This window comes from Balaenoptera borealis (genome assembly GCF_965194805.1).
Source record: "Balaenoptera borealis genome assembly, chromosome: 12".
NCBI classification, from domain to species: domain Eukaryota; kingdom Metazoa; phylum Chordata; class Mammalia; order Artiodactyla; family Balaenopteridae; genus Balaenoptera; species Balaenoptera borealis.
Window position 1 is genome coordinate 85,827,231 of NC_138869.1, and position 21,311 is coordinate 85,848,541.

General features: G+C 51.4%; 4 protein-coding genes across 5 annotated transcripts; 2 read left to right on the plus strand and 2 right to left on the minus strand.

Moving 5' to 3' along the window:
* Positions 1-8,373, plus strand: NCR3 (natural cytotoxicity triggering receptor 3). The gene is made up of 3 exons (XM_082346589.1): positions 1-5,920; positions 7,144-7,488; positions 7,659-8,373. The coding sequence occupies exons 1-3, from the start codon at positions 5,740-5,742 to the stop codon at positions 7,772-7,774; spliced, it is 642 nt and encodes a 213-aa protein (XP_082202715.1). The 5' UTR covers positions 1-5,739; the 3' UTR covers positions 7,775-8,373.
* Positions 8,374-8,452: 79 nt separating this feature from the next.
* On the minus strand, positions 8,453-11,185 carry LST1 (leukocyte specific transcript 1). Of its 2 annotated transcripts, none has more exons than XM_082346594.1 (4): positions 11,114-11,185; positions 9,574-9,672; positions 9,220-9,242; positions 8,453-8,685 (listed from the first exon to the last, which is right to left on the minus strand). In XM_082346594.1, the coding sequence occupies exons 1-4, from the start codon at positions 11,178-11,180 to the stop codon at positions 8,536-8,538; spliced, it is 339 nt and encodes a 112-aa protein (XP_082202720.1). In that variant the 5' UTR covers positions 11,181-11,185; the 3' UTR covers positions 8,453-8,535. The 2 variants fall into 2 exon arrangements, with proteins under 2 accessions (XP_082202720.1, XP_082202721.1); XM_082346595.1 differs by lacking the exon at positions 11,114-11,185 and adding an exon at positions 10,069-10,718.
* Positions 11,186-12,742: 1,557 nt separating this feature from the next.
* On the plus strand, positions 12,743-16,193 carry LTB (lymphotoxin beta). The gene is made up of 4 exons (XM_082346580.1): positions 12,743-14,406; positions 14,827-14,878; positions 15,076-15,150; positions 15,571-16,193. The coding sequence occupies exons 1-4, from the start codon at positions 14,245-14,247 to the stop codon at positions 16,023-16,025; spliced, it is 744 nt and encodes a 247-aa protein (XP_082202706.1). The 5' UTR covers positions 12,743-14,244; the 3' UTR covers positions 16,026-16,193.
* Positions 16,194-18,109: 1,916 nt separating this feature from the next.
* TNF (tumor necrosis factor) lies at positions 18,110-21,208 on the minus strand. Its single transcript, XM_082347036.1, has 4 exons — positions 20,389-21,208; positions 19,769-19,814; positions 19,532-19,579; positions 18,110-19,204 (listed from the first exon to the last, which is right to left on the minus strand). Exons 1-4 carry the CDS (start codon positions 20,572-20,574, stop codon positions 18,783-18,785), a joined length of 702 nt encoding a protein of 233 aa, XP_082203162.1. The 5' UTR covers positions 20,575-21,208; the 3' UTR covers positions 18,110-18,782.
* Between the last annotated feature and the right edge of the window lie 103 nt (positions 21,209-21,311).

The following is a 21,311-nucleotide window of genomic DNA, read 5'->3' on the forward strand; positions in this document are numbered from 1 at the left end:
TAAGTTTTTAAAGTTTACAAATACAGGGACTTCCCTAGTGGTCCAGTGGTCAGGACTCCGTGCTCCCAATGTAGGGGGCCCGGGTTCAATCCGTGGTCAGGGAACTAGATCCCACATGCATGTCGCTGCTAAAGATCTGCATGCTGCAATGAAGATCCCGCACCGCAACTAAGACCTGGCGCAGCCAAAATAAATATAAATAAATAAATAAATAATTTTAAAAGTTTACAAATACATTAGAAATGCATTTTTAAATTTTCCAAATGTATGATAAATATTCTTTGTTATTCTTTTACACTGTCATGGATTTTGGTCAGCAATTGTGTTCTAAATGATTTTGATGATTTTTTCTAAACCTCTCTCTGTGTACCTGAAAACAATGGATATTTTCTAATTATTCTAATATTCTACATAATCCCATTACATCAAGCTTCTTAATTGTCTGCTTTTACTCTTTTATATCTTTAGTAATTATGTGCTTGTTTGATTTATCAGTTTCTGAGAGATGTGAGTTAAAGTCTTCCTCTAATATTGTAGATTAAATTTTTTTTAAAAAAAGGATCCTTGCACAGAGTGTCCGTGGGCACCCAGGACCACCCAGGAGTGGTCCCAGCCAGCCAGCCTGGCAGAGTTAGGGAAGGCTTCTCAGTGGGGTGGTGGGGGGTGATCAGTCCCCAGAGGAAAAGGAGAGCACTTTGCCAGCCTTGGCTCATTCTCCCACTCAAAGAGAAATGGGGGAGAAAGAGGGTGAGAGATGGGGTGGGGGAAAGAGGTGTCCTGATGGGGAAGGGTGGGAGGGACAATGTGGAGAAAGATGGGAAAGCAGAAAGAGATGTGGAGACAGATGGGGGAAGAGAAAGAGAAATATGGAGAGAGAGGGTGTCTGTCACATGGAAGGTGCTCGCTAAATATTTGTTGAATGAATGAATTAGTGAATAAGCAGACGTTTGCGTGCGCGTGCACATTAGCCTGTGTACATGGATGTGTGTGTGCATGTGTGTGTGAGATGTTTAGAGAGATGCAGCATGTAGATAGAAAGATAGGGAAGAAACAAGTCATATTAATAAAGATGGTGAGACAAAAAATAGAGTTGTGGACAGAGATATATGAGAGATAAGGAGAGAGGTAAGGGAAAGAGAGATCAGAGAAGATGAAGATAGGATGTCTAGCACATGGAAGGCACTCAGTAAAGGCATAGTTGAATAGATGGATGAGCCCTGATGCTCAGATAGGGAGGCGTGGAATGGATATTGAGAAGAAACCCACTATCCATCGGAGAAGCAATTGTCCTAGTTTCATCCTGAGATGATGAGGGCCTTAACTAGCAGTGAGAATCAAAAGGCAGAGGAAGATACTTAGATATCTCAGAGGCAGAATGGATAGCACTTGGGGTTTGTTTGGATGGGGGAATGGAGGGAGAAGGCAGAATAGGATAAGTCCCAGGATTTTGCTTTGAGTGACTGGGTAGATTGTTTCCATTCACTGGGGTGGGGAATATAGAAGGCTGACCTGGTTTGGGTAGACACTGATGATTTTGAAATGCCTGTGGAACATTCTGGAGGAGATGTCTAGAGGGAAGTTAGATAATCTGGACTCAGATCTCAGAAAGAGGTCTGAGGTAAAGGTACAAATTTAGATGGAGATATAGACTGGGGACTCGACAGAGACTAGCAGTAGTTAAAACTGCGGCTATGGACTCCCCTGGTGGTGCAGTGGTTAAGAATCCATCTGCCAATGCAGGGGACATGGGTTCGAGCCCTGGTCCGGGAAGATCCCACATGCTGCGGAACAACTAAGCCCGTGTGCCACAACTACTGAGCCTGCGCTCTAGAGCCTGCGAGTCACAACTACTGAGCCCGCGTGCCACAACTACTGAAACCTGCACGCCTAAAGCCGGTGGTCTGCAACAAGAGAGGCCACCGCAATGAGACGCCCGTGCACCGCAATGAAGAGTAGCCCCCGCTCACCGCAACTAGTGAAAGTCCGCACAGCAACGAAGACCCAACACAGCCAAAAATACATGCATACATACATACATACATAAATGTATTTATTTAAAAAAAACACAAAACTGTGGCTATGACAGAATTGCCTAGGTAAGCCCATAGTATATGCTCAGTTGAATGAAAGTAAGAGAAACATCCCGGAAGTCTTCCAAAAGGAGAATGGTGTGAAAGCACATGTGGGGGGTACAGGAGTTGGGAGGGACTCAGGTCTGATTGCTTTTATGTCCCTGTGAAAGAAGAGGTAAGATGGAGAAAAGATCCAAGGTATAGGTCATGTAGAGTCAAGGTGATGGATGGAGTGGACAAGGTGAAGGAACTGTGAAATTAGTGTATTTAAAAGTAATTTGAGGGCTTCCCTGGTGGCACAGTGGTTGAGAATCTGCCTGCCAATGCAGGTGACACGGGTTTGAGCCCTGGTCTGGGAAGATCCCACATGCCGCGGAGCGACTAGGCCCGTGAGCCACAACTACTGAGCCTGCGCGTCTGGAGCCTGTGCTCCGCAACACGAGAGGCCGCGATAGTGAGAGGCCCGCGCACCGCGATGAAGAGTGGCCCCCACTTGCCGCAACTAGAGAAAGCCCTCGCACAGAAACGAAGACCCAACACAGCCATAAATAAATAAATAAATAAATAAATAAATTAATTAATTAATTTGAAAAAAAAGAAGACCTAAAAAAAATACACTTAAAAAAAAAAAGTAATTTGCAAGTTGTGTGCAAGAATGTTCATAGGAGATGTACTCATAATATCAAACCAATAGAAATAATCCAATTGTATACCATCAGGTGAATGGATAAACAAACTGTGGTACATCCATATAATGAAATACCACTCAGCAACAAAAAGGAACAAGCCACTGACACCTGGAACAACATAGATGAATTTCACAGACATTATGCAGAATGAAGGAAGCCAGATACAGTAGTGTATACTATATGATTCCATTTGTATGAAGTTCAAGAACAGATTAAACTAATCTATAGGGGTATAAATCAGTAGTTGCTCCTGGGAGGGGGAGGGGATTGACCAAAGAGGGGCATAGGAGAGTTTCCTGGGGTGGTGGAAATGATCTGTATCTCAATTGCAGTGCTGTTTACATGGGTGTATATATTTGCCAGAGGTCATCAAACTGTACACTTAAGATCTATGTACTTTACTATATATATATATATATATATTTACATCTGTATATAATGTCGTATACATGGACATTAAATCTTCCAGAGAGATGGCAGAGATTGAAATAGAGAGGAAGCTGGAGAGTCGGGCGTCTGCTCTTGGTGAATGTGAGGGAGTTGGACAATGACAGCAAGAAGGAGAGGCCAAAGGAGGTGGGGTGAACCTCAGAGGAGTCATGGTCAGAGGGTGAAAGTATAGCCTGAGAACCGTTAATTAGTTGAAAAATATTTATAAGGACTCAGCTGGAGGAGAAGTCACCCAAGTCTCACCCTTGCCAACACATAGAGGAGGAAACACCAGGTGAGATGGGATCACTTGTGCTGGGATTCCAGAATCTCTCCTGTTTTTTTCACTCCTTTTCCTGCTCTAAGCTCTAAGTTGGGAGTTTGTTGGCCCTGACCACCCTCAAGGCAGCCCACAGCTGGATGTTAAAGCAATCAGACCAGAGACGTGTGTACATCCATTTCACAACTTTCCTACTTGTTGCCTTTCTTCTTGAGTACCTGGTAAAAGTTTCTTTTGAAAAGTTACATCCTTGAGTTTGCTGAGAGGATTAGCACAGCAGTTCCCATCCCACAGGTTAAAGTTCCCTAGAGAGTCTCAGATTTATTGAAAGGGTCCTTGAATCCACACATACACCAGGATTTATTCTAGATGGACTTTAAAAAAAGCCAAGTACTGTCTTCATAATCCACAACAGTTTTGGATGTTGGAAATCTTAGGTGGACAAAAGAGGTTGAAAGAGCAAAACACCTTTGAGTTCAGGCCCAGCTATAATCTTGGTCATTCTAGCCCAGGACTGGGGAGGAGATAAAGCCTAACACACACTGACCCTCCACTACAGTGGAGTCTGAAAACTGACAGATGCTACTCCCATTTTACAGATATGTAAGTAGGGGAACCATGATTCCTATTTACGTTGACTTGGCTTCTAAGCTGCATTGCCCTGGGACATGGAGTAGTGCCATGTGATTAATTATATGCCCTGTGAAATATGGAGTTTTATCCTCAGGCCAGTTGCCCATTCCAGCCCCTCACCCCCACTCCACTGGTGGTGATCTTCCCTCCCTCCCCAAACCATGGGGTTCTCACAGTTGAGTACAAGAGACAATTTGCTCCACATTGACCCTTTGGGGATGGGGATGGGGCGTTGATAGGACAAGGCAAGGTAAGGGACAGGGCAGAAGCTGGAATTAAGGCCCAGTTGAGAAAAGCCACATATTGGTGCCTCAGGCCTCCCTCTTCTCTGTGACCACCAGGGGGCAGCCCTTGCCTTGCCATGGCACCTGATTTCCACACCCTCTGGTTAGATGGCCCTGAGGAGGCAGCCACTCCACTAAAAGAGAATGGCTGAGTCAGTCCTTCCCAGATTGTGAGGTACCGTGCTTGTCTAGGTGGTTCAGAGAGGTTCAATAATTTGTTCAAGATTATGTAACTAGTTTGTAGGGGAGCTGATCACAGCCTGACTTCAAGCCAGCATTCTTAACCATAAAATTACTACTTCTCCAAAAATGCTCCAGATCACTGCAGTGGAGATTAGGACTGCACGATCTATGGCTGTATTGTGAAAACAGCGAGAAACTCGGACAGAAAGAAAGAATATGTACTGATATAAAATGAGCCAGAGGGAAAATGTGTGGCGAGGGCTGGGCGGGCTTCACCCAGCATATTACACATCATCCTCTATTCTCTGTGCTGTGTTATCTCATGTAGGTGTGTAATACACATGCAAGAGTGTGTTGCATACTCTTGTACTAATCCCTGCATAACCTGGGAGTTACGTGTAACATAATGGTATAACATAATGTGTATTTCATTTGGGTCTGTCAAAATGCATTTCATGTAATGGAGGCACTTTGTGATTTCTCAATGTTAGCTAAATAATGAATAAAATAAAAAATGAGTGAATTGACCAGTGGGTGATAAATCTGTGCAGAACACACCTGGTAAAGCAGACCTCTGCAAGAGGTGTATTCCTTTAACAGGGATCTGAATGTGAATGAATCCAAACTTCCCCATCAGTGGCACTCACTCTGCCAATCCACCCAAGTCAACACATCCTAAGTGAAACAGGGTGATTGCTACGCAAATGCAGCTTCCAGACAAAGTCCCTGGCAACTCCCTGCCGCCACCAATCAGCTGACTTCTGCTAATCCTCTCACTTATAGAATTTCTAGAGCAGCCCTGGGGGAGGGCCAGACTCGAAGGAAGGGAATAGATGGGGTGGACCTGGGCACTATTGAGCCAAGGGGAGGGGAAGTAGGTTAGCTCTGAGCCCAGAAAGGCTCTTGGAGGCTAATTCTTGGTAAAGGGTTGGTCTTCTTGAACCTCAAAAAATAGGGGAACCACATCCTGGTCTCACCCGTCCACCCACCCACCCTAGCATTACCGGCCATCTAAGCCCCACCCTCCCCCTCAAACACTTAGGCAACATGCCCACATGCTGCCCCCACCTCCTAACGACCCAGATATCACCGTCAGCAGCATCCTCTTTCCTCAGGGAGGTGTGCATCTGATGCCCGAGGCCCTAGGGAGTTGAGGTCCTTTGTAAGTGATGTGTGAGTCCTGTGTGTCACAGGAAGCTCCCCACCCCCATCCAGTGACCAAAGTCCTGGTCAAAACTAGTGGGTTGTTTTCCTCCACCCAGACCTCACTGCTCATGTCCCCCTCGTCAACAGGAACACCCTTTGACATGGCCCGAATGCTGTTGCTCATCTTCATCACGGTCCATCCAGGTGACAGGGGTTTCTCCCAGGACCCTGAGGGATGTGGGGCTGGGAGGATGGAGGATGGGGGAGGCTGGACATAGATGTCCTGGGGGAGCAGACTGGGTGGGGGCTGAAAGCAGGGGATCCCTCCATAAAGCTGATACCCAGTGGGCTTCCCCAGTTCGCAGTTCCCTCCCTGTCACCAGCTGGGAAGGTCATTCTCCAGCTTCCATCCCAGAACTCTTCCTTCCCAGCCACGTTCCTAACAAGATAAAGTTTAAAGAACCAGTAAAAAAAGGGCTTGAAGGAAGGAAGGGCTTGAAGGAAGGGGTCAAATCTTTTTAAGGGGTCAGTTTTAATTCGATGAGTTTAATAAACTTATTAAACAAGGCTTATTATCTAGGGTCTAGATATAATTAGGAGTTTAGGAGATCTAATTAAATCTAAGTTAAGTTTCTTAATGAAACTGATATTAATTGTCAGACATATTCATTAACTAAAGGCAGTGTGGATTCCAGACCAGCATCAGCATCAGCGGGGACCTAGGGCAAATTCTCAGGACCCACTCCAGACCCACTGAATAAAAAATTCTGGGAGTGGAGTCTGGGAGTGGGGCCTGTTTTAACAAGCCCTCCAGGTGATTCCAACGTGCTCTCAAGTTTGAGAATCACTGAAATAGAAGAATGATTAGTAAATTTCATTAACTAGAGAATTTAATCAAGAATTTTAATAATTGGTTTAATTCATCAATTTAGGTAAGTTAAATAGGGATCCCAAGCAATTATAGCCATGTCTTCACCTGGAGATTTAATTAGTTAATGCTCTTTAACAAAAAAAAACCAAAGTAGCAAGGATGGTATGCTACAGAATGCTATTAGTACTAAGATAATACCTGGAATAATATAATTAATGCTATTAGTTAACTAGGCAGCCACATTCATGAATGAGCTTCACTTTCACTGTGACAAGTTAAATTTCAGCAAAATGTTACTAGTGAACGGAACTGGAGAATGATGGGAGAGGGTGAGGGTGAGAGTTGGTATGGGAAAGAATTTGAAAAACAATTTAATAAGCAATGTTAAGAAATTAGATTGGTAAAGAGGAAAGGATTAATGAGACATCTAAAGTGCTCATCCCTCTGGGCCCTCTGTGGGTGGGGTACAGCAGGGATAGTCTACTGCAAGCTCTCTTGTCCTTTCTCTTTGGAGTAATTGGGGAGGCGTTTCTCTGGGTCTTCTCTCTGCCCCCAGGATCCTGTGCTCTCTGGGTGTCCCAGCCCCCTGAGATCCGTACCCAGGAGGGCACCCCTGCCTTCCTGCCCTGTTCCTTCAATGCCAGCCAAGGGAAATTGGCCATTGGTTCTGTCACGTGGTACCAGGACAAAGTGGCCCCAGGGAAGGAGGTGAGGAATGAGACCTCAGAGTTCAGGGGCCGCCTGGCCCCTCTTCCCTCTTCCTGCTTCCTCTGTGACCACCAGGCTGAGCTGCACATCTGGGACACCCGAGCCCGTGACGCCGGAGTCTACGTGTGCAGGGTGGAGGTGCTGGGCCTGGGTGTCGGAACAGGGAATGGGACTCTGCTGGTGGTGGAGAAAGGTGAGGTGCTGGGAAGCTGTGCCTCCTTGGCCGGAGGCCCCACTCTCCCTGGTAGTCGAGTTGAGAGTCCTTCCCTGAGGCCCGCTGTCCTCCCTAAGCCTGTGCACGCTCCTTCCCAGGGTCTCCTTTCCTAAGCCCTTCTCCCCCTCCCCATCCCCGCCCACATGCAGGACCTCCTCAGCTAGCGGCCGGCACAGTCTTCCTCCTTCGGGCTGGGTTCTATGCCTTCAGCTTTCTCTCAGTGGCCATGGGCAGCACCATCTATTACCAGGGCAAATGTGAGTAGTGGAGCCGGGACAATGGGCGCAGAGATGGGAGGGGCACTGAGAGGGCTGGAGCAGGCGGAGACAGAGACCAAGAAGAGAAGGAGGGCTGCAGCACTGAGCTACTCCTGTGGCCTCTCCACCAGGCCACTGTCACATGGGAACACACTGCCACTCCTTGGATGGCCTCTGATGAGTGATTTCAGACCCCAGTGATCCCAAGTTCTTCAAGAGACCCCCCAATAAATCCCTCTCTGCCCCACCATTAACTCCTTTTGTGTATTTCCTGCTCTATCTCTAGATGCCCCAATGTGCCCTGTTCTGGGTTCTCCCAACTCTTACTCTCCCTTCTACCAAGTCTGGTCTGGAAAGGTCCAAGGAGGGAGCTTCCCAGGATTGTGCCTAGAGTCCCCTCCCACCATCATCCTGAGACTCAACACACCTCCTTCTCCCACCCAGGAGGCTAAGGCCCTTTGTCCTGAGAAAAGTGGAATATCAGACATGATTAGTTCTACTTCTCAATGGCCCACAGACAAATGCTCTTTTCTGGCCTTCAGGGGAGCTTGGGTCCCTAAACACTCTTCTTCACCCAGTGAATCCCAGGTGGGTAAGAATGGGTGGGAGAGTAAGTTGCTTAGGTTTTGATGGTGGCCCTGTTGAGCTGGGGCTTGAGGTGGATGGAGAAGCCTGAGACACAGAGGGTGGCGAGACCATGGTCTTTACTGGGTGAACCACAGGATGGCCCTGACCACCCGCCTGGGTTGGACGAGGTGTCTGGAGGTGCTCAGATGGGTTTGTTCTTGGCAATGCAGGCGTAGTCCGTGCTGGGGTCCTCCTTGCTGCCTTCCCTTTCTTGGTTGCCGGGGCCAGGTCCCTCCCGTTCAGGCAGCCTCAGCAGGGACGCATAGTGGGGCTCCTGTTTCGAGAGCTGGGCCTGGGGCCGGGGCGGAGGGTGCTGACAGGAGGTCCCCAGGAGCCTCCCTCCCCTGACACTCCCCTCTGAGTTCTTGCTGCCCCCCCGCCCCACTTTCTTACCTCATTGCCTCTATTTGCGCGCTCTCTCCCTCTCTCTCTCTTTCCGTCTCTCTCTCTTGTCCTTTTCTCTTTGTGTCTCTCTTACTCTCTCACTCTCCCCCTCTATCACTCTTAATCTCCTTCTCTTACTTTTTCTCTTGATTTCTCTTGTTTTCCCTGTGTCTCTCTCATTCTCTCTCTGATTTTTCCCTCTCACTTTTGTCCCTATCTCCCTCATTTCTTCCCCTCTCTCTCCTTTCTGTCTTATTTCTTCTTTCCATCTCTACTCCTTTCCTTTCCTCTCTTCTTCTCATCCCTTATTTCCCTCTTTCTGCTTCTCTCTTACTTCCTCTGTCTCTCTGTCTCTCCTGCTCCTGTTTCTCCCTCTTCTCCTGCCCCCCGACCTCAGTCCCCTCTTGTTGCCCCATCACGCACTTCCCTGCCCCAGACTCACCCAGCTCCTCTCCAGCCTCCTCACTGGAAGAAAAGAAGAAGCTCAGCTCGGCCCTTGCCTCCCTTGTGCCACCTCCCAGCCCTCCTCGCTCACTCCCCACCCCCCCAGCAGGTGTTTCCTCACTTGCCAACCTCCCTGTGGTTCCCACAGCCAAAAGCCAAGGTCTCTCTCTTTGGACACTCTCCCCTCCCCTCTCCCACCCAACTTCTGCCCCCTTCCTCAGGGAGGAGGGGCGAGTCAGGGTTGATGGGGGCGTCTGGGAGCACAGTAGGAAAGGGTGTGTGTTGGGCGGCACAGGGTGCTGCCTGGGGGTGAGGGGCGAGGGGGTACGAGGGAGGTGAGGGTGGGGCTCACCTCTCCCACGGAGCCGACACAGGCAGATGGACAGAACGACCATAGCGAGGGGCAGGAGCACCCCCAGCCCTAGGCCCCCATATAGGTAAGGGTATATCCCTGCAGGGAAAAGGGGTGAGTGTCAGAGGGCCCATTTCTCTCTTCAGCTTACCCCATCCTCCTCGTTGGTCGGGGATCTCAGCTCCTTTCTCCAACAGTTTTAGAGGCAGAAAATCATTCTCTCAGAGGTTCTTCACCCCAGACTGTGTTCCGTCACCTCCTCCCAGAGGTGGCCATCCCTCATCAGTGACCTTGCTCGTCCCCGAGACCACTCGCCCCTCAGAAACCTCCCACCACCACTGCTGCCCTCTCTGGGCCTCCCCATGAAGTCCCTTGTCCCCTGCACTGGCTGGCCCCGAGAGACCCTGGCCACCTACCCACGACCCGCGCACACACGGCTTTTTATCCACTGTTCCCTGTGCACCACAACCCTCCCTGGGCGGAGGGTTACCTTACCGTTTGCCTCACAAGCTTTCATTAGGTTGGGGACTGAAGACTAGCCTGCAGGTTGGGAAACCTAGCGCTGCTCTTCCAGGCTAAATGGCCTGGGGTGAGTCACGTGCCCCAAGTTCCTCATCTGTAAAGTCCGGGGCCTCTGTTACAATCGTTTCCCAGACTGAGGAGCCTTAGCTATGTGCCAACCCTGAACTGGGCTCTTTCTATTTGTCACCACTAATCCCCATAACAATGTAGGGTATTATGGTGCCCATTTCCTTGGTGAAGGACCTGAGACTCGAGGCTGGACTCCGACAAGGACGTCCAGCCCAGAAGTGGCAGAGCTGGGGTTCAAGGCCAGCTCTGTCCAGCTCCAGAGCCCACTCTGTTTCTCCAACCCTAGGCTGACCAACTGGTTCATAGGGGCCTCTCCAGCACTGGATCGTTCTAGTTTCCGGTGAGGGGGCTGAGGCAGGAGCTGGGGTCCGGAGGGTGTGTGGGGACGGGTGGGAAAATAGGGAAGGTGGTGTCCAGCGCCACCTGGCAGCTACGGCCGCTCCCTCAGCCCCAGAGCAACTCAGGAAAGGGGAGCCCCCACTTGGCTGGTGTGGAGAGCCGCTTCCCTTGGGCAGATACTGCTGGGGCTGAAGTGGGACATGGAGGAGTGTCTGGGGCCCATAACTTCCCCTCAGGCACTTCCTGCCCTACAACCACTGGTTCCTGTTTGAGGGCAAAGAGGGGGCTGCTGACTTCATCCAGAGCCAGATGCGGTGACCAGGGTGTAGAAACTGAGACCATCCTGCGTTCAAGAGGAAGGCTGGGATGTGGGGGGTGGAAGGTGGGGAGGAGGGCCTGCGGTGGCCATGACGGGGAGTGGCGGCAGAAGTGGATTGTTTAAATTTCTCTGGGGAGCGCAGACAGAGGCCAGACAGAGGATTCCCTCAGGGCCCAGGGAACCTCAAAGCCATATTCTCCCTTCCTTCATCTTAGACTCACCTCACTCTCGGGGTGACTGTCCCCTCCCTGGGTTTCCTTCATGGGGGTTCCCTGCTCTCGCCCGGCTTACCTAGAGTCTGTGGCCAGACTCCAGACTGACCGGAGCTGCCTGGGTAAAGTGTTGCCACCTCAGACATTCCTGCCCCTCCTCTGGTTTAACTTCTCCCCCAGCCTGGGTGCCTCCTAGCATTGTTAGGAGAGGAAGTTAGGCTTTGAGGGTTAGGGTTACAACATCTTTTCCTTTCAGACTCCTAGGACTATAATTCAGCCTGTGATCCCTGTCAGCTCCAGCCATCCTATTGATCCTGCAAGTCGTCAGTGATCATATACCTTCTAGGTGCCTTCCCTGATTCACTTTTCCCAATTACACTGTGTCGCTGAGAGCTCATGATCCTGGTATGTGTGGACACACACTCCAGCTCCCAAGGCAGACTGGGAGTTCTGGTGGATTTGGGTAACTCTCCTGGTATTCTGGGGCTGTATCTAACAGGGCACTTGGCTGACTGATTAACAAACAGGAGAGTCAGAGACAGCCAGACTAGATCGACATGAGCACTGCTGATAGATCTAGGACAGAAAGTTGATGACAAGTTGGTGTTGGGAGAAGAGGTGTGGGCAATCCAGATGGCCTTCCTGCAGGGAGCAGCATTCTGATATTGAGCACAAAAGTAAGGGTGGTAGTCCAAGGACCTGGATGAAGGCCTCATAGTGGCACTGTGATGGAGAGGGAGATAACTGCTGGAGGATGGCACACCTAGTCCTTGAGGAGGGTGAAGACGTGGGAGCTCATGTGGAAGCAAGGACTGAAGAGGAGATCTGGTGCCTGGGCCCATAAGCATTTGCATTTCCTTCTCCAGATAGAGAAATTTTCTGCTACTTCCTTCCCTTCCCCCATCCACGGTGTTCCCATGCAGGACAGTAGGAAAATATTGTTTCAAAATGTTTTATTATTAAAACATTCAAACAGAAAAAAATTGAAAGAATTGTACAGTGAACCTATCCCTACCACCTAGATTCTACAATTAATATTCTTCTATATATTTGCTTTATCATATATCTATCAATCCATCTCATTTTTTGATACCTTTCAAAGTTGCAAACCTCAGTACATTTTACCTCTAAACCCTTTACCATGCTTATCATTGACTCAAGTTCAGTATTTGTTTCCCTATTCTTTTTTGGGGGGAGTGAGGAAGGTAAGATTTACATACCCTGAAATGGACAAATCTGAAGTCAGTGCTCACTTTTTAAACTGTCTTGTGGTTAACGGCATGGAGCCAGACTGCCTGCGTTCAAATCCTGTCTCTGCTACTACTGTGTGACCTTCCACAAGTTCTTTAACTTCTCTGTGCCTCAGTTACCTCTTAGAGTTTTTTTGGGGTTTTTTAAATAAATTTATTTATTTTATTTATTTATTTTTGGCTGCGTTGGGTCTCCATTGCTGCGCTCAGGCTTTCTCTGGTTGCGGCGAGTGGGGGCTACTCTTTGTTGCGGTGCGCCGGCTTCTCAATACGGTGGCTTCTCTTTGCTATGGAGCCCGTGATTCTTAACCACTGTGCCACCAGGGAAGTCCCTCTCTTAGAATTTTTATCAGGATTAAAAGCATTATTATAGGACTTCCCTGGAGGTCCAGTGGTTAAGAATCCACGCTTCCACTGCAGGGGGCACGGGTTTGATCTCTGGTTGGGGAAATAAGATCCCGCATGCTGCGCCGTGTGGCCAAAAAGAAAGGAATACAGGAAGGAAGGAAGGAAGGAAGAAAGAAAGAAAGAGAGAAGGAAGGAAGGAAAGAAAGAAAAAGGAAGGAAGAAAGAAAGAGCATTATTATATATAAAGTGTGTAGATTAGTGACAGGCACATACCAAATGCTATCTGGATATTAGCTATGTTGTTATTATTATTATTATTACCTGAACACACAGAGTTATCAAGAAGGGGAAGTGATCTGGGACCACCTCCAACTTTCTTGACCTGGTTTTTCCTCCCTTCAACTCCTACTGCTCTGCCTACTATACCATTCATTTGGTCCTTACTGCTTTGTTTCGCTTACTCATTCATCCTTTTGTCCTTTCTTCACTTAACACTTAGTCAGCATCTACTAAATGGATGGAGCTCATTCTAGACTGTGAAGCTCTTTGGGGGTGGATGCCTCATCGCTCTCCTGTCTACACTCTGTGTAGCAAGGGAGGTAATGCTCTATTTCCATCTCTCCTCAGTGAGTCAATAGTCAGTGGTGAGGCTGAGGCCCCCTTCAGCTGCCATCACCGTGGATTGGCTTAACTCTGCCTTTCTCACCTAGCTCTGGGTGCTTGGAGGCAGCAAGGGAATGGGAGGAGGAGGTCAGTCCAATGTGGGGACAGGTTCTTCTTAGGAACCTAGACATCCATCCCTGAAGATTCCAGTTCTCGTCCTCCTATTCCAGCCCTTGACCTCAGGGATATGGATGCAGCCCTCCCTCCAGCACCCACCTCTGGGGTGCAGAAGAATGCAGACCAGGGACTTCCCTGATGGCATGGTGGTTAAGAATCCACCTGCCAATGAAGGGGACACGGGTTCAATTCCTGGTCCACGAAGATCCCACATGCCGCGGAGCAACTAAGCCTGTGTGCCACAACTACTGAGCCTGCGTTCTAGAGCCTGCGAGCCCGCGTGCCACAACTACTGAAGCCCGCGTGCCTAGATCCCGTGCTCCGCAACAAGAGAAGCCACTGCAATGAGAAGCCCGTGCACCGCAACGAAGAGTAGTTCCTGCTCGCTGCAACTAGAGAAAGCCCGTGCGCAGCAACGAAGACCCAGTGCAGCCAAAATAAAAAAATAAATTAATCAATTAATTTTAAAAAAATGAAGAAGAATGCAGACCACACTAGCTATCTGGAGTTCTGTGTTCTCATTGTAGCTGCCTGACTTTCTGCAAGCTAGTTTCCCTCTCTGGGCCTCAGTTTCCCTTCCCACTGAGTCAGAAGATCTCTAAGGCCCCCTCCAGCTCTACCCTGAAAGCCTGTCTCTTCACCTCAACTCCCTCCCCAGTTCAGAGAACCCAGGCATCCAGCTGCCCCACCCTAGCTCTGGGTAAACAGGAAGCAGGGTGAGGGGAGCAGGGGTGTTCGGAAAGTCCCAGCCAGGTGTGTGGGTCTACAGGGAGGGGGTGGCCCCACCCCTGAGGTATGAAAGCCCCCCTGCCCTGGCCCTGGCTCAGTCTCAATGGGGGCACTGGGGCTGGAGTGCCGGGGTAGGAGGCCCCAGGGGAAGGGATGCCTCCTGCTGGCTGTCGCAGGAGCCACTTCCTTGGTGACCCTCCTGCTGGCTGTGCCTATCACTGTTCTGGCTGTGCTGGCCTTGGTGCCCCAGGAGCAGGGAGGACTGGTGAGTGGCTGCCACAAATCCTCCAAGGGCCGTATATTGCTGATGCTCACTCACCTCTGGCTATGCCTCTTGCCTCCTCCTGCTCAGCTGGCTTGGCTGTCCCCCAGTGGGGATGTCTTCTCTGTCTCTTTGCTGGTTCTCTTTCCACGTTCCTGTGATGCTGTTGTGCCCTGATGTCACCAAGCCCCTTTCTGGTTGTCTGTATGTCTCTTCTCCTCTTCCCAAGACATACTTGGGCCTCTGTCTCTCTGCCCAAGTACAGATGCCTTGCTTGCTCTCCATTCCAGGGAGGTGTGTTTTGAGGCTGGGGCTGGCGGGAGAAACCCCAAGTCTGGAGCTTGCATCTATGTTGGGAATGGGAGGGGTGGGGTTGGCATCAGCTAAGACTGAACTCTGGGCCCTGTGACCCCACCCACTCAGGTAACAGGGACCGCTGACCCAGGCGCCCAAGCACAGGCCCATCAGCGATTTGGTAAGAGCCGACCATCTCCCCCTCCCCTGCTTCTGCCCCTCAGGGACTCCCAGCTCCCATCCATCTGCATCCCCAGATACTCTCTTCCTCCAGGAATCCAGGTGCCCCATCCCTGGGCCCTGGCGCCTTGTCCTCTCAAGGTGACTACACGTGGGTGGCCGCCCTGCCCCCAACCGTGGACTCTTCGCCCCTTCCAGAGTCCGGGGAGCTGCCGGTGGAGGAGGAGGCAGAAACAGATCTCAGCCCCAGGCTCCCGGCTGCCCACCTCATTGGTAAGGATCTCATAGACCTGAAGAGTCCAAGGGTGCCAGTTCTGCTCGCCCACAGTTAGGGTCCCTTTGCTCTGTTACTGCCGTGCTGGGTTGCCCACCTGCTTCGCCGCTTCTATCGTACGCACTCTTCTGCTCGTCCAGCATTCTAGCTTCTCGCTTTCCCCCCGCGCCGGAGGAGGCAAAACCCGGCCTGGATCTCCCCACCACAGCGCTCCGTACCGCACACCAAGGTGCCCTCAGTCCCAACTCGTACTCATTGCAGAGGGAGCGCCATCACCCCGCTCCCCCAGCCCGGCTGGACTCCTGCAGTGGGTTAAAAGCCCCAACTGTCCCTCATGCCCACCCTCCCAGAAGTCCCGGGCCTGGATCACTCCTTTCAGGATCGGATTTCCGAGAGCCAACTGGCCCGTTTCTCCGCAGGCGCTTGGACCAGGGGGCAGGGGCTAGGCTGGGAGGCGAAGAAAGAAGAGGCTTTTCTGAGGAGCGGGACGCAGTTCTCGGGCGCCGAGGGGCTGGCCCTCCCGCAGGACGGCCTCTATTACCTCTACTGTCACGTCGGCTACCGGGGCCGGGCGCCCCCTCCCGGCGGGGACCCCCTGGACCGCTCGGTCACGCTGCTCAGCCGGCTGTACCGGGCGGGGGGCGCCTATGGATCGGGGAGTCCCGAGCTGCTGCTCGAGGGCGCGGAGACCGTGACCCCAGTCTTGGACCCCGCCCGGAGGCACGAGTACGGGCCCCTCTGGTACACGAGCGTGGGGTTCGGTGGCCTGGTGCAGCTCCGGAGGGGCGAGAGAGTGTACGTCAATATCAGTCACCCCGATATGGTGGACTACAGGAGAGGAAAGACCTTCTTTGGGGCGGTGATGGTGGGGTGAGGGCTACCCGCGTCCCTAAAACGACTACTGCATGGTGGGAGTATATGAACGAATCAGCCTAGATATTGGGGACCCAGACACCAGGGACCCCATGGCCTTGGCGAAAATGTAGAAGACTGTTTGGAAACTGATTTTGAGCCTGGTGAAAATAAAGAATGTAAAACTTTAGTGCTGCCGGTACAGATGCTGAGATGCTAATGTGTCTTCATTCAGGGTGGGTACACAAATGTTGGTTAAATAGGCTCTCTATTTTTCTGGTCGCTTGAAACAATTCATAACACCTGGCGTGGCCTCTGTTCCCTGGGATGGGGATCTGTGGGTCCCACCCACCCCTGCCTCTGACTGGCCTTGCCCCAGCATTAGCCCATTTGGAGGGTAGAAGGAAAGGGCTCTCCACAAACCCCAGAGCATCTCCAAGCAACCTGATTCTCAAGGCCACATGGTCCCCGCAGACTCAACACTGCACTCTTCTCTCTTGGGTCCCTCCCGGTAGTGATAGGGGTCATTACCGGGGAAGGCAAGCACCACTCAGAAAGGCCCAGCCAGCAGAGTAAACCTGAATAGGGTTGATAATGAAGCACTGAGGGGACAGCGTTTCTGCCCTGCTAGCTGCCTGAAGGCCCTGTTAGCCACAGTTGACTCTTCTCCAAGGGAAGACCCACAGCTCGGGGAGCGGGGGAGTGGGGGTGGGGACCGGGGCATGAAGGGAGGAGGCTGAAGGAGTTGGGAGGGTGGTTGAGAAAGAGAGATGGGGTGGGGATAGTGCCCGAGGACACCAGGGAGAACCTGGGGAGGAGGGGGAGGAGGAAAAACTGATGTCACCTGGCCCTGTCCAGGGTGGGATGGAAGGTCCTCACCCCTCAGTCACACTTCAGGTCCCCTTTCCATAAGTGGGCAAGTGTCAGGGCCCCAGAGTGAGTAACAGCAGCCCCTTCACTCCATGACCGACTTTCAGCCCCGAGCTAGAGGAGGCCGAGGAGGATCCAAGGCTCTATCTAGGTTACCCCAGTGGGTCACCCCACCTCTGCGGCACACTGCACAGTTTTCCCCCTGCCTGGCAACGCTAGCAGGAAGGAAAGCCCAACTTCAGAGCCCAGTGAGGGCTGCCACTCTCTGAGTCTTCATTTCTGACTCCATATTTGTCTTTGACTCTGTGTCCAGAAGCGCCTTCCTGGAGGGGTGGAATGCATTTCTCTTTCCACTTCACCCACCTCCCATCCCTCTCCTCATCATTCGCCGAGAAAATCAGGGAGACCAAGCTGGCATGGGGGGTGGGTCCTTCACCTACATCTTATTCCTTGTTTTTTATTTTCTTCCTCCTCTTCAATTCCATCCACTGAGAGATGGAAGCGGGTAGAAGACTGGGGGCTGGGAAAAGGGAGAAAGCCAGAATTCACCGAGTGCTCCGCTAGGTGCTCTGTTGTAGAGTTTAGGTCTTCTGTTCTCACAGGGCCCCGTGTGTGGTGGGCGTTCCTACTTCTCTTTGATAGACGAGGTTCAGTGACTGGTTCAGGTTGCACAGTTAGGACTGCGCTGGCACGGGGAGGGGCGTGGGGCGGGATCAGGTGGTTTGGAGCCCAGGTGCCTGACTGTCTGGAAGTCCCTTGGCTGTGATTCAGGTACCTGAGAATTTGGCCGCTCCCCGGGTCTTTCGCTCAGGCCGCAACAGCCGGAAATCTCATCTGAGCTGCAGGACTTCCCCCGCTTGGATAGGAATTCCCAGAGTTGGAAATTCCAGTGCCCTGAGGGAGAGTTAATTAAGTTCAGGTTCCTTTCTTGGGGGAGGGGCATATTCAGCTGGGCTTTGTTTTATGTAGGGTCTCCTGAGCCCCAGCAGTCCAAGGAGTGAGGTGCAGGGATCTTAAGCCCTGTGGAGAAAGAACTTCAGGGAGCCACGTCTCACCCCCAAGGAGAGGCCAATGAAGAATTAATTCCCAGGAAGACGCCATATTTCTTTTCTAAGCACACTTTATTTCTCGCCACTGACCAGTAGGGCGGTTACAGACACGACTCCCCTGGGGAGCAGAGGTTCAGTGATGTAGCGACAAGTCAGTCACCAAATCAGCATTATTTAGGCAACTTGATCAGATAAATATTTTTTAAAAACATAAGCAAAAGGAGGCACAGAGGCCAGGAGGCAGGGTGGGAATGACCTACAGTTCAGCTCCGTTTTCACAGAAAACACATCTGAGCCAAGGCAGCCTCTACATTGGGTCTCCCAGGACACCTTGACCTCCTGAATAAATACATTCATTAGTAAATAAATAAATAATAAATAAATAATAAATAATCACAAGTGCAAACATAAATAGAGGGAGCTGGCCCCGTTGGGGTGCGGCTGGGCTCCGCATCTCAGGGAAGTCTGGAAACATTGGAAGAAAGGGAGGCCTGAAGTCCACTCATGTCAAGTTCTGGGTGAGATCTTCTCAAGGAGTGTTCTGAAGTGTTCCAGTCAGAACCCAAGTTCCCCTGGCCCCCACATTCTGGCTGTCCCAGGTTGCATCCAGGAATCCAAACACGAGGACCCCAGTGAGTTCCAGAGCCCCAGTTCCAATTCTTGGTGGTGGTCAGTGCCCCATTGTCCAGGCCACACTTCCCTGCATCCCTGATTTCTAAGTGTTGTTGTTGTTTAAAGTTCTAAGCTTGGAGCCCAGCCCTGAGCCCCTAATTCTCTTTCTAAACCAGAAGGGGATGAGGGGGTCTGAAGGAGTAAATAATAAAGTAATTGAGGTGGGAGAGGATGGATGTCCTGCCCCCTCACAGGGCAATGATCCCAAAGTAGACCTGCCCAGACTCAGCAAAGTCCAGATAGTCGGGCAGGTTGATCTCAGCACTGAGTCGATCACCCTTCTCCAGCTGGAAGACCCCTCCCAGGTAGATGGGCTCATACCAGGGCTTGGCCTCAGCCCCCTCTGGCGTCTCCCTCTGGCAAGGGCTCTTGATGGCAGAGAGGAGGTTGACCTTGGTCTGGTAGGAGACAGCGATGCGGCTGATGGTGTGGGTGAGGAACAAGTGGGTGGAAGGGCAGCCTTGGCCCCTGAAGAGGACCTGGGAGTAGATGAGGTACAGCCCGTCTGTCGGCACCACCAGCTGGTTGTCTTCCAGCTTCACGCTGTTGGCCAGGAGGGTGTTGGCATATGTGTTCAGCCACCGGAGCTGCCCCTGAGCACTGAGGTTGGCTGGAGGGAGGGAGAAAAAGAGGGAGGGGTGAGTCACTGTGACCCTGTCAGTTCCACTCTCCACATCCTGGCCCTCAAGTTCTGCCCACCCCCCCCACATCCGGTTCCTGTCCCCTCTGTCTGTCTTCCCACATCCCATCTGGCCATGAGGTTCTGAGTATCCCCCTCAAGTTCTAAGTATCCTCCACCCTCCCCTTGAGCTCAGTGAGACCTTCTCACCCTGTCTCCAAGGTCTGTCTACCCTCAGCCTGGCTTCAGCTGCCAAATCCTACCCCTCTCCATCCCATCTGCTTCTTCATCCCCCAGACACATCCTCAGAACTCTTACCTACAACATGGGCTACGGGCTTGTTACTTGAGGTTTCAGAAGATGATCCTGAGGAGGAAAGAGAAAAGAAGAAGGTGAGAGACCCTTAAGCTTCCCAGAAAATATCCCACTACTTTGACCTCCTTTCCTCCTCCCCCCAAACCCAAACTCCAAATTTCCCCTACTGCTTCCATCCCAGGACTAACCCCTACCCCCACCCAAGCCCAGAATTAGGAGAGAGGCTTTGGAGACACTTACTGAGTGTCTGAGCCAGAGGGCTGATGATGGAGTAGCCAGTTGGGAACTGTTGGGAGAAGAAGGAGGATTAGTATCAAAGCAAGTCACCCCTGAAGGAGAAACAGCCGGCTGCTTCTCTAGCTTGTACTCTCTGCCCTGATGTGTCTCGTTTTCTCTCCCCATTCATCCATTTTTTTCATTCATCCATGCATTTAACAGTTCTTGCATTGAGTTCCTTCCGTGTGCCAGACACCCTTAGCTTCATCTTTCCTAGCTCTCTTTCATACCTGCTGTATCTCCTTCTGTCTCACCACCTTTATCCAGATGACTTGTTTTCTTCCCCATCTTTCTACCCATATCCCTTATCTGTCTACACATCTCTCTTTATATCTAAATCCCTGCTTACTCATTCATTCATTCGACAAATATTTAGAGAGCAACGCCCATGCGCCAGGCACCCTATTTCTCCATCCTTCCTTCTCTTCCCCCATCTCTCTCCATGTCTCCTTCTGCCTCCCCATCTTTCTCCACTATTTGCCTCCCCATCAGCACACCTCTTTCCCCCACCCCATATCTCGCCATTTTTCCTCTCCCATTTCTCTCTGGGTGAGAGAATGAGCCAAGGCTGGCCAGGGACTCACCTCTTCCCTCTGGGGGCCGATTACCCCGAAGTGCAGCAGGCAGAAGAGCGTGGTGGCTCCTGCGACCAGGAAGAAGGAGAAGAGGCTGAGACACAAGCACCTTCTGGAACTCTGGGAGCCCCCTGCCGTCTTGGAGAGCGCCTCCTCTGCCAGCTCCACATCCCGGATCATGCTTTCAGTGCTCATGCTGTCTTTTTCTGAAGGGCTCAAGTCCAGCTGGGAGACGGTAGAGCCCTGTGGCAGGCTGTGTTAGAGGGAGTGAGTCGTCTGGCTGCCTGTCGGGGTGGGGGTGTGTGGTCTGGGAGGTTATTTCCAGGGGGGTCTGGAGTTGCTTGTCTCTCTCCTGGCTGGTCCCCTGGTGTCCTCGCTCTGGGAGCTTCTGCTGGCTGGGTGTGCAAACAGCTGCATTTATACGCTCTGGGGTGAGAGGAGGGCGGGGAAAGGCTCTCATTCAACCAGCGGAAAACTTCCTTGGTGGAGAAACCCATGAGCTCATCTGGAGGAAGCGGTAGCGGGTCCTACACCTTCTGTCTCGGTTTCTTCTCCATCACGGGGGCGGGGGTTTGGAAAGTTGGGGACACCCAGGCATCAAGGATACTTCCTACCCTACCCACCCGGATTCTGAGGGGGGCTCCCTGGGCCAGTTACTGCTGTAGATGTAGGACCCTGGAGGCTGGACCCCATTTCCCCTCTGCCCCCCAGTTCCCACTGTTTCCATTTCTTTGGGGGATGAGTTCTGTGGCCGATTTCCTTCTGATTTCCAGACCGGACTCAGGTAACGGTAGAACTAGAAATGGGAGGGGCTTCAGAAAGCTGAGTCCTTAATGGAGAGAAAACTTGGGGGAAGCTGTGCTGGGTCCTGAGATGTGTGTTTGGGTCCCTGGGGGCAAGAGGAGCTGGAGGAAGGGAAGCTTGAGGCTCTG

What these genes read in the sequence shown, in the direction of transcription:
- NCR3 (XM_082346589.1), top strand. Translation starts at nt 5,740, where the DNA reads ATGTGTGAGTCCTGTGTGTCACAGGAAGCTCCCCACCCCCATCCAGTG. An exon ending in CTTCATCACGGTCCATCCAG is followed by an intron (nt 5,921 to 7,143) that starts GTGACAGGGGTT and finishes CTCTGCCCCCAG; the next exon opens with GATCCTGTGCTCTCTGGGTG. An exon ending in TCTGCTGGTGGTGGAGAAAG is followed by an intron (nt 7,489 to 7,658) that starts GTGAGGTGCTGG and finishes GCCCACATGCAG; the next exon opens with GACCTCCTCAGCTAGCGGCC.
- LST1 (XM_082346594.1), bottom strand. Translation starts at nt 11,180, where the DNA reads ATGTCTGAGGTGGCAACACTTTACCCAGGCAGCTCCGGTCAGTCTGGA. An exon ending in AGTCTGGCCACAGACTCTAG is followed by an intron (nt 9,673 to 11,113) that starts GTAAGCCGGGCG and finishes TTTTCCCTGCAG; the next exon opens with GGATATACCCTTACCTATAT. An exon ending in GTGTCGGCTCCGTGGGAGAG is followed by an intron (nt 9,243 to 9,573) that starts GTGAGCCCCACC and finishes CTTTTCTTCCAG; the next exon opens with TGAGGAGGCTGGAGAGGAGC.
- LTB (XM_082346580.1), top strand. Translation starts at nt 14,245, where the DNA reads ATGGGGGCACTGGGGCTGGAGTGCCGGGGTAGGAGGCCCCAGGGGAAG. An exon ending in CCCAGGAGCAGGGAGGACTG is followed by an intron (nt 14,407 to 14,826) that starts GTGAGTGGCTGC and finishes CCACCCACTCAG; the next exon opens with GTAACAGGGACCGCTGACCC. An exon ending in ACAGGCCCATCAGCGATTTG is followed by an intron (nt 14,879 to 15,075) that starts GTAAGAGCCGAC and finishes CGCCCCTTCCAG; the next exon opens with AGTCCGGGGAGCTGCCGGTG.
- TNF (XM_082347036.1), bottom strand. Translation starts at nt 20,574, where the DNA reads ATGAGCACTGAAAGCATGATCCGGGATGTGGAGCTGGCAGAGGAGGCG. An exon ending in TCGGCCCCCAGAGGGAAGAG is followed by an intron (nt 19,815 to 20,388) that starts GTGAGTCCCTGG and finishes TTCTCCCAACAG; the next exon opens with TTCCCAACTGGCTACTCCAT. An exon ending in GCCCGTAGCCCATGTTGTAG is followed by an intron (nt 19,205 to 19,531) that starts GTAAGAGTTCTG and finishes CCCTCCCTCCAG; the next exon opens with CCAACCTCAGTGCTCAGGGG.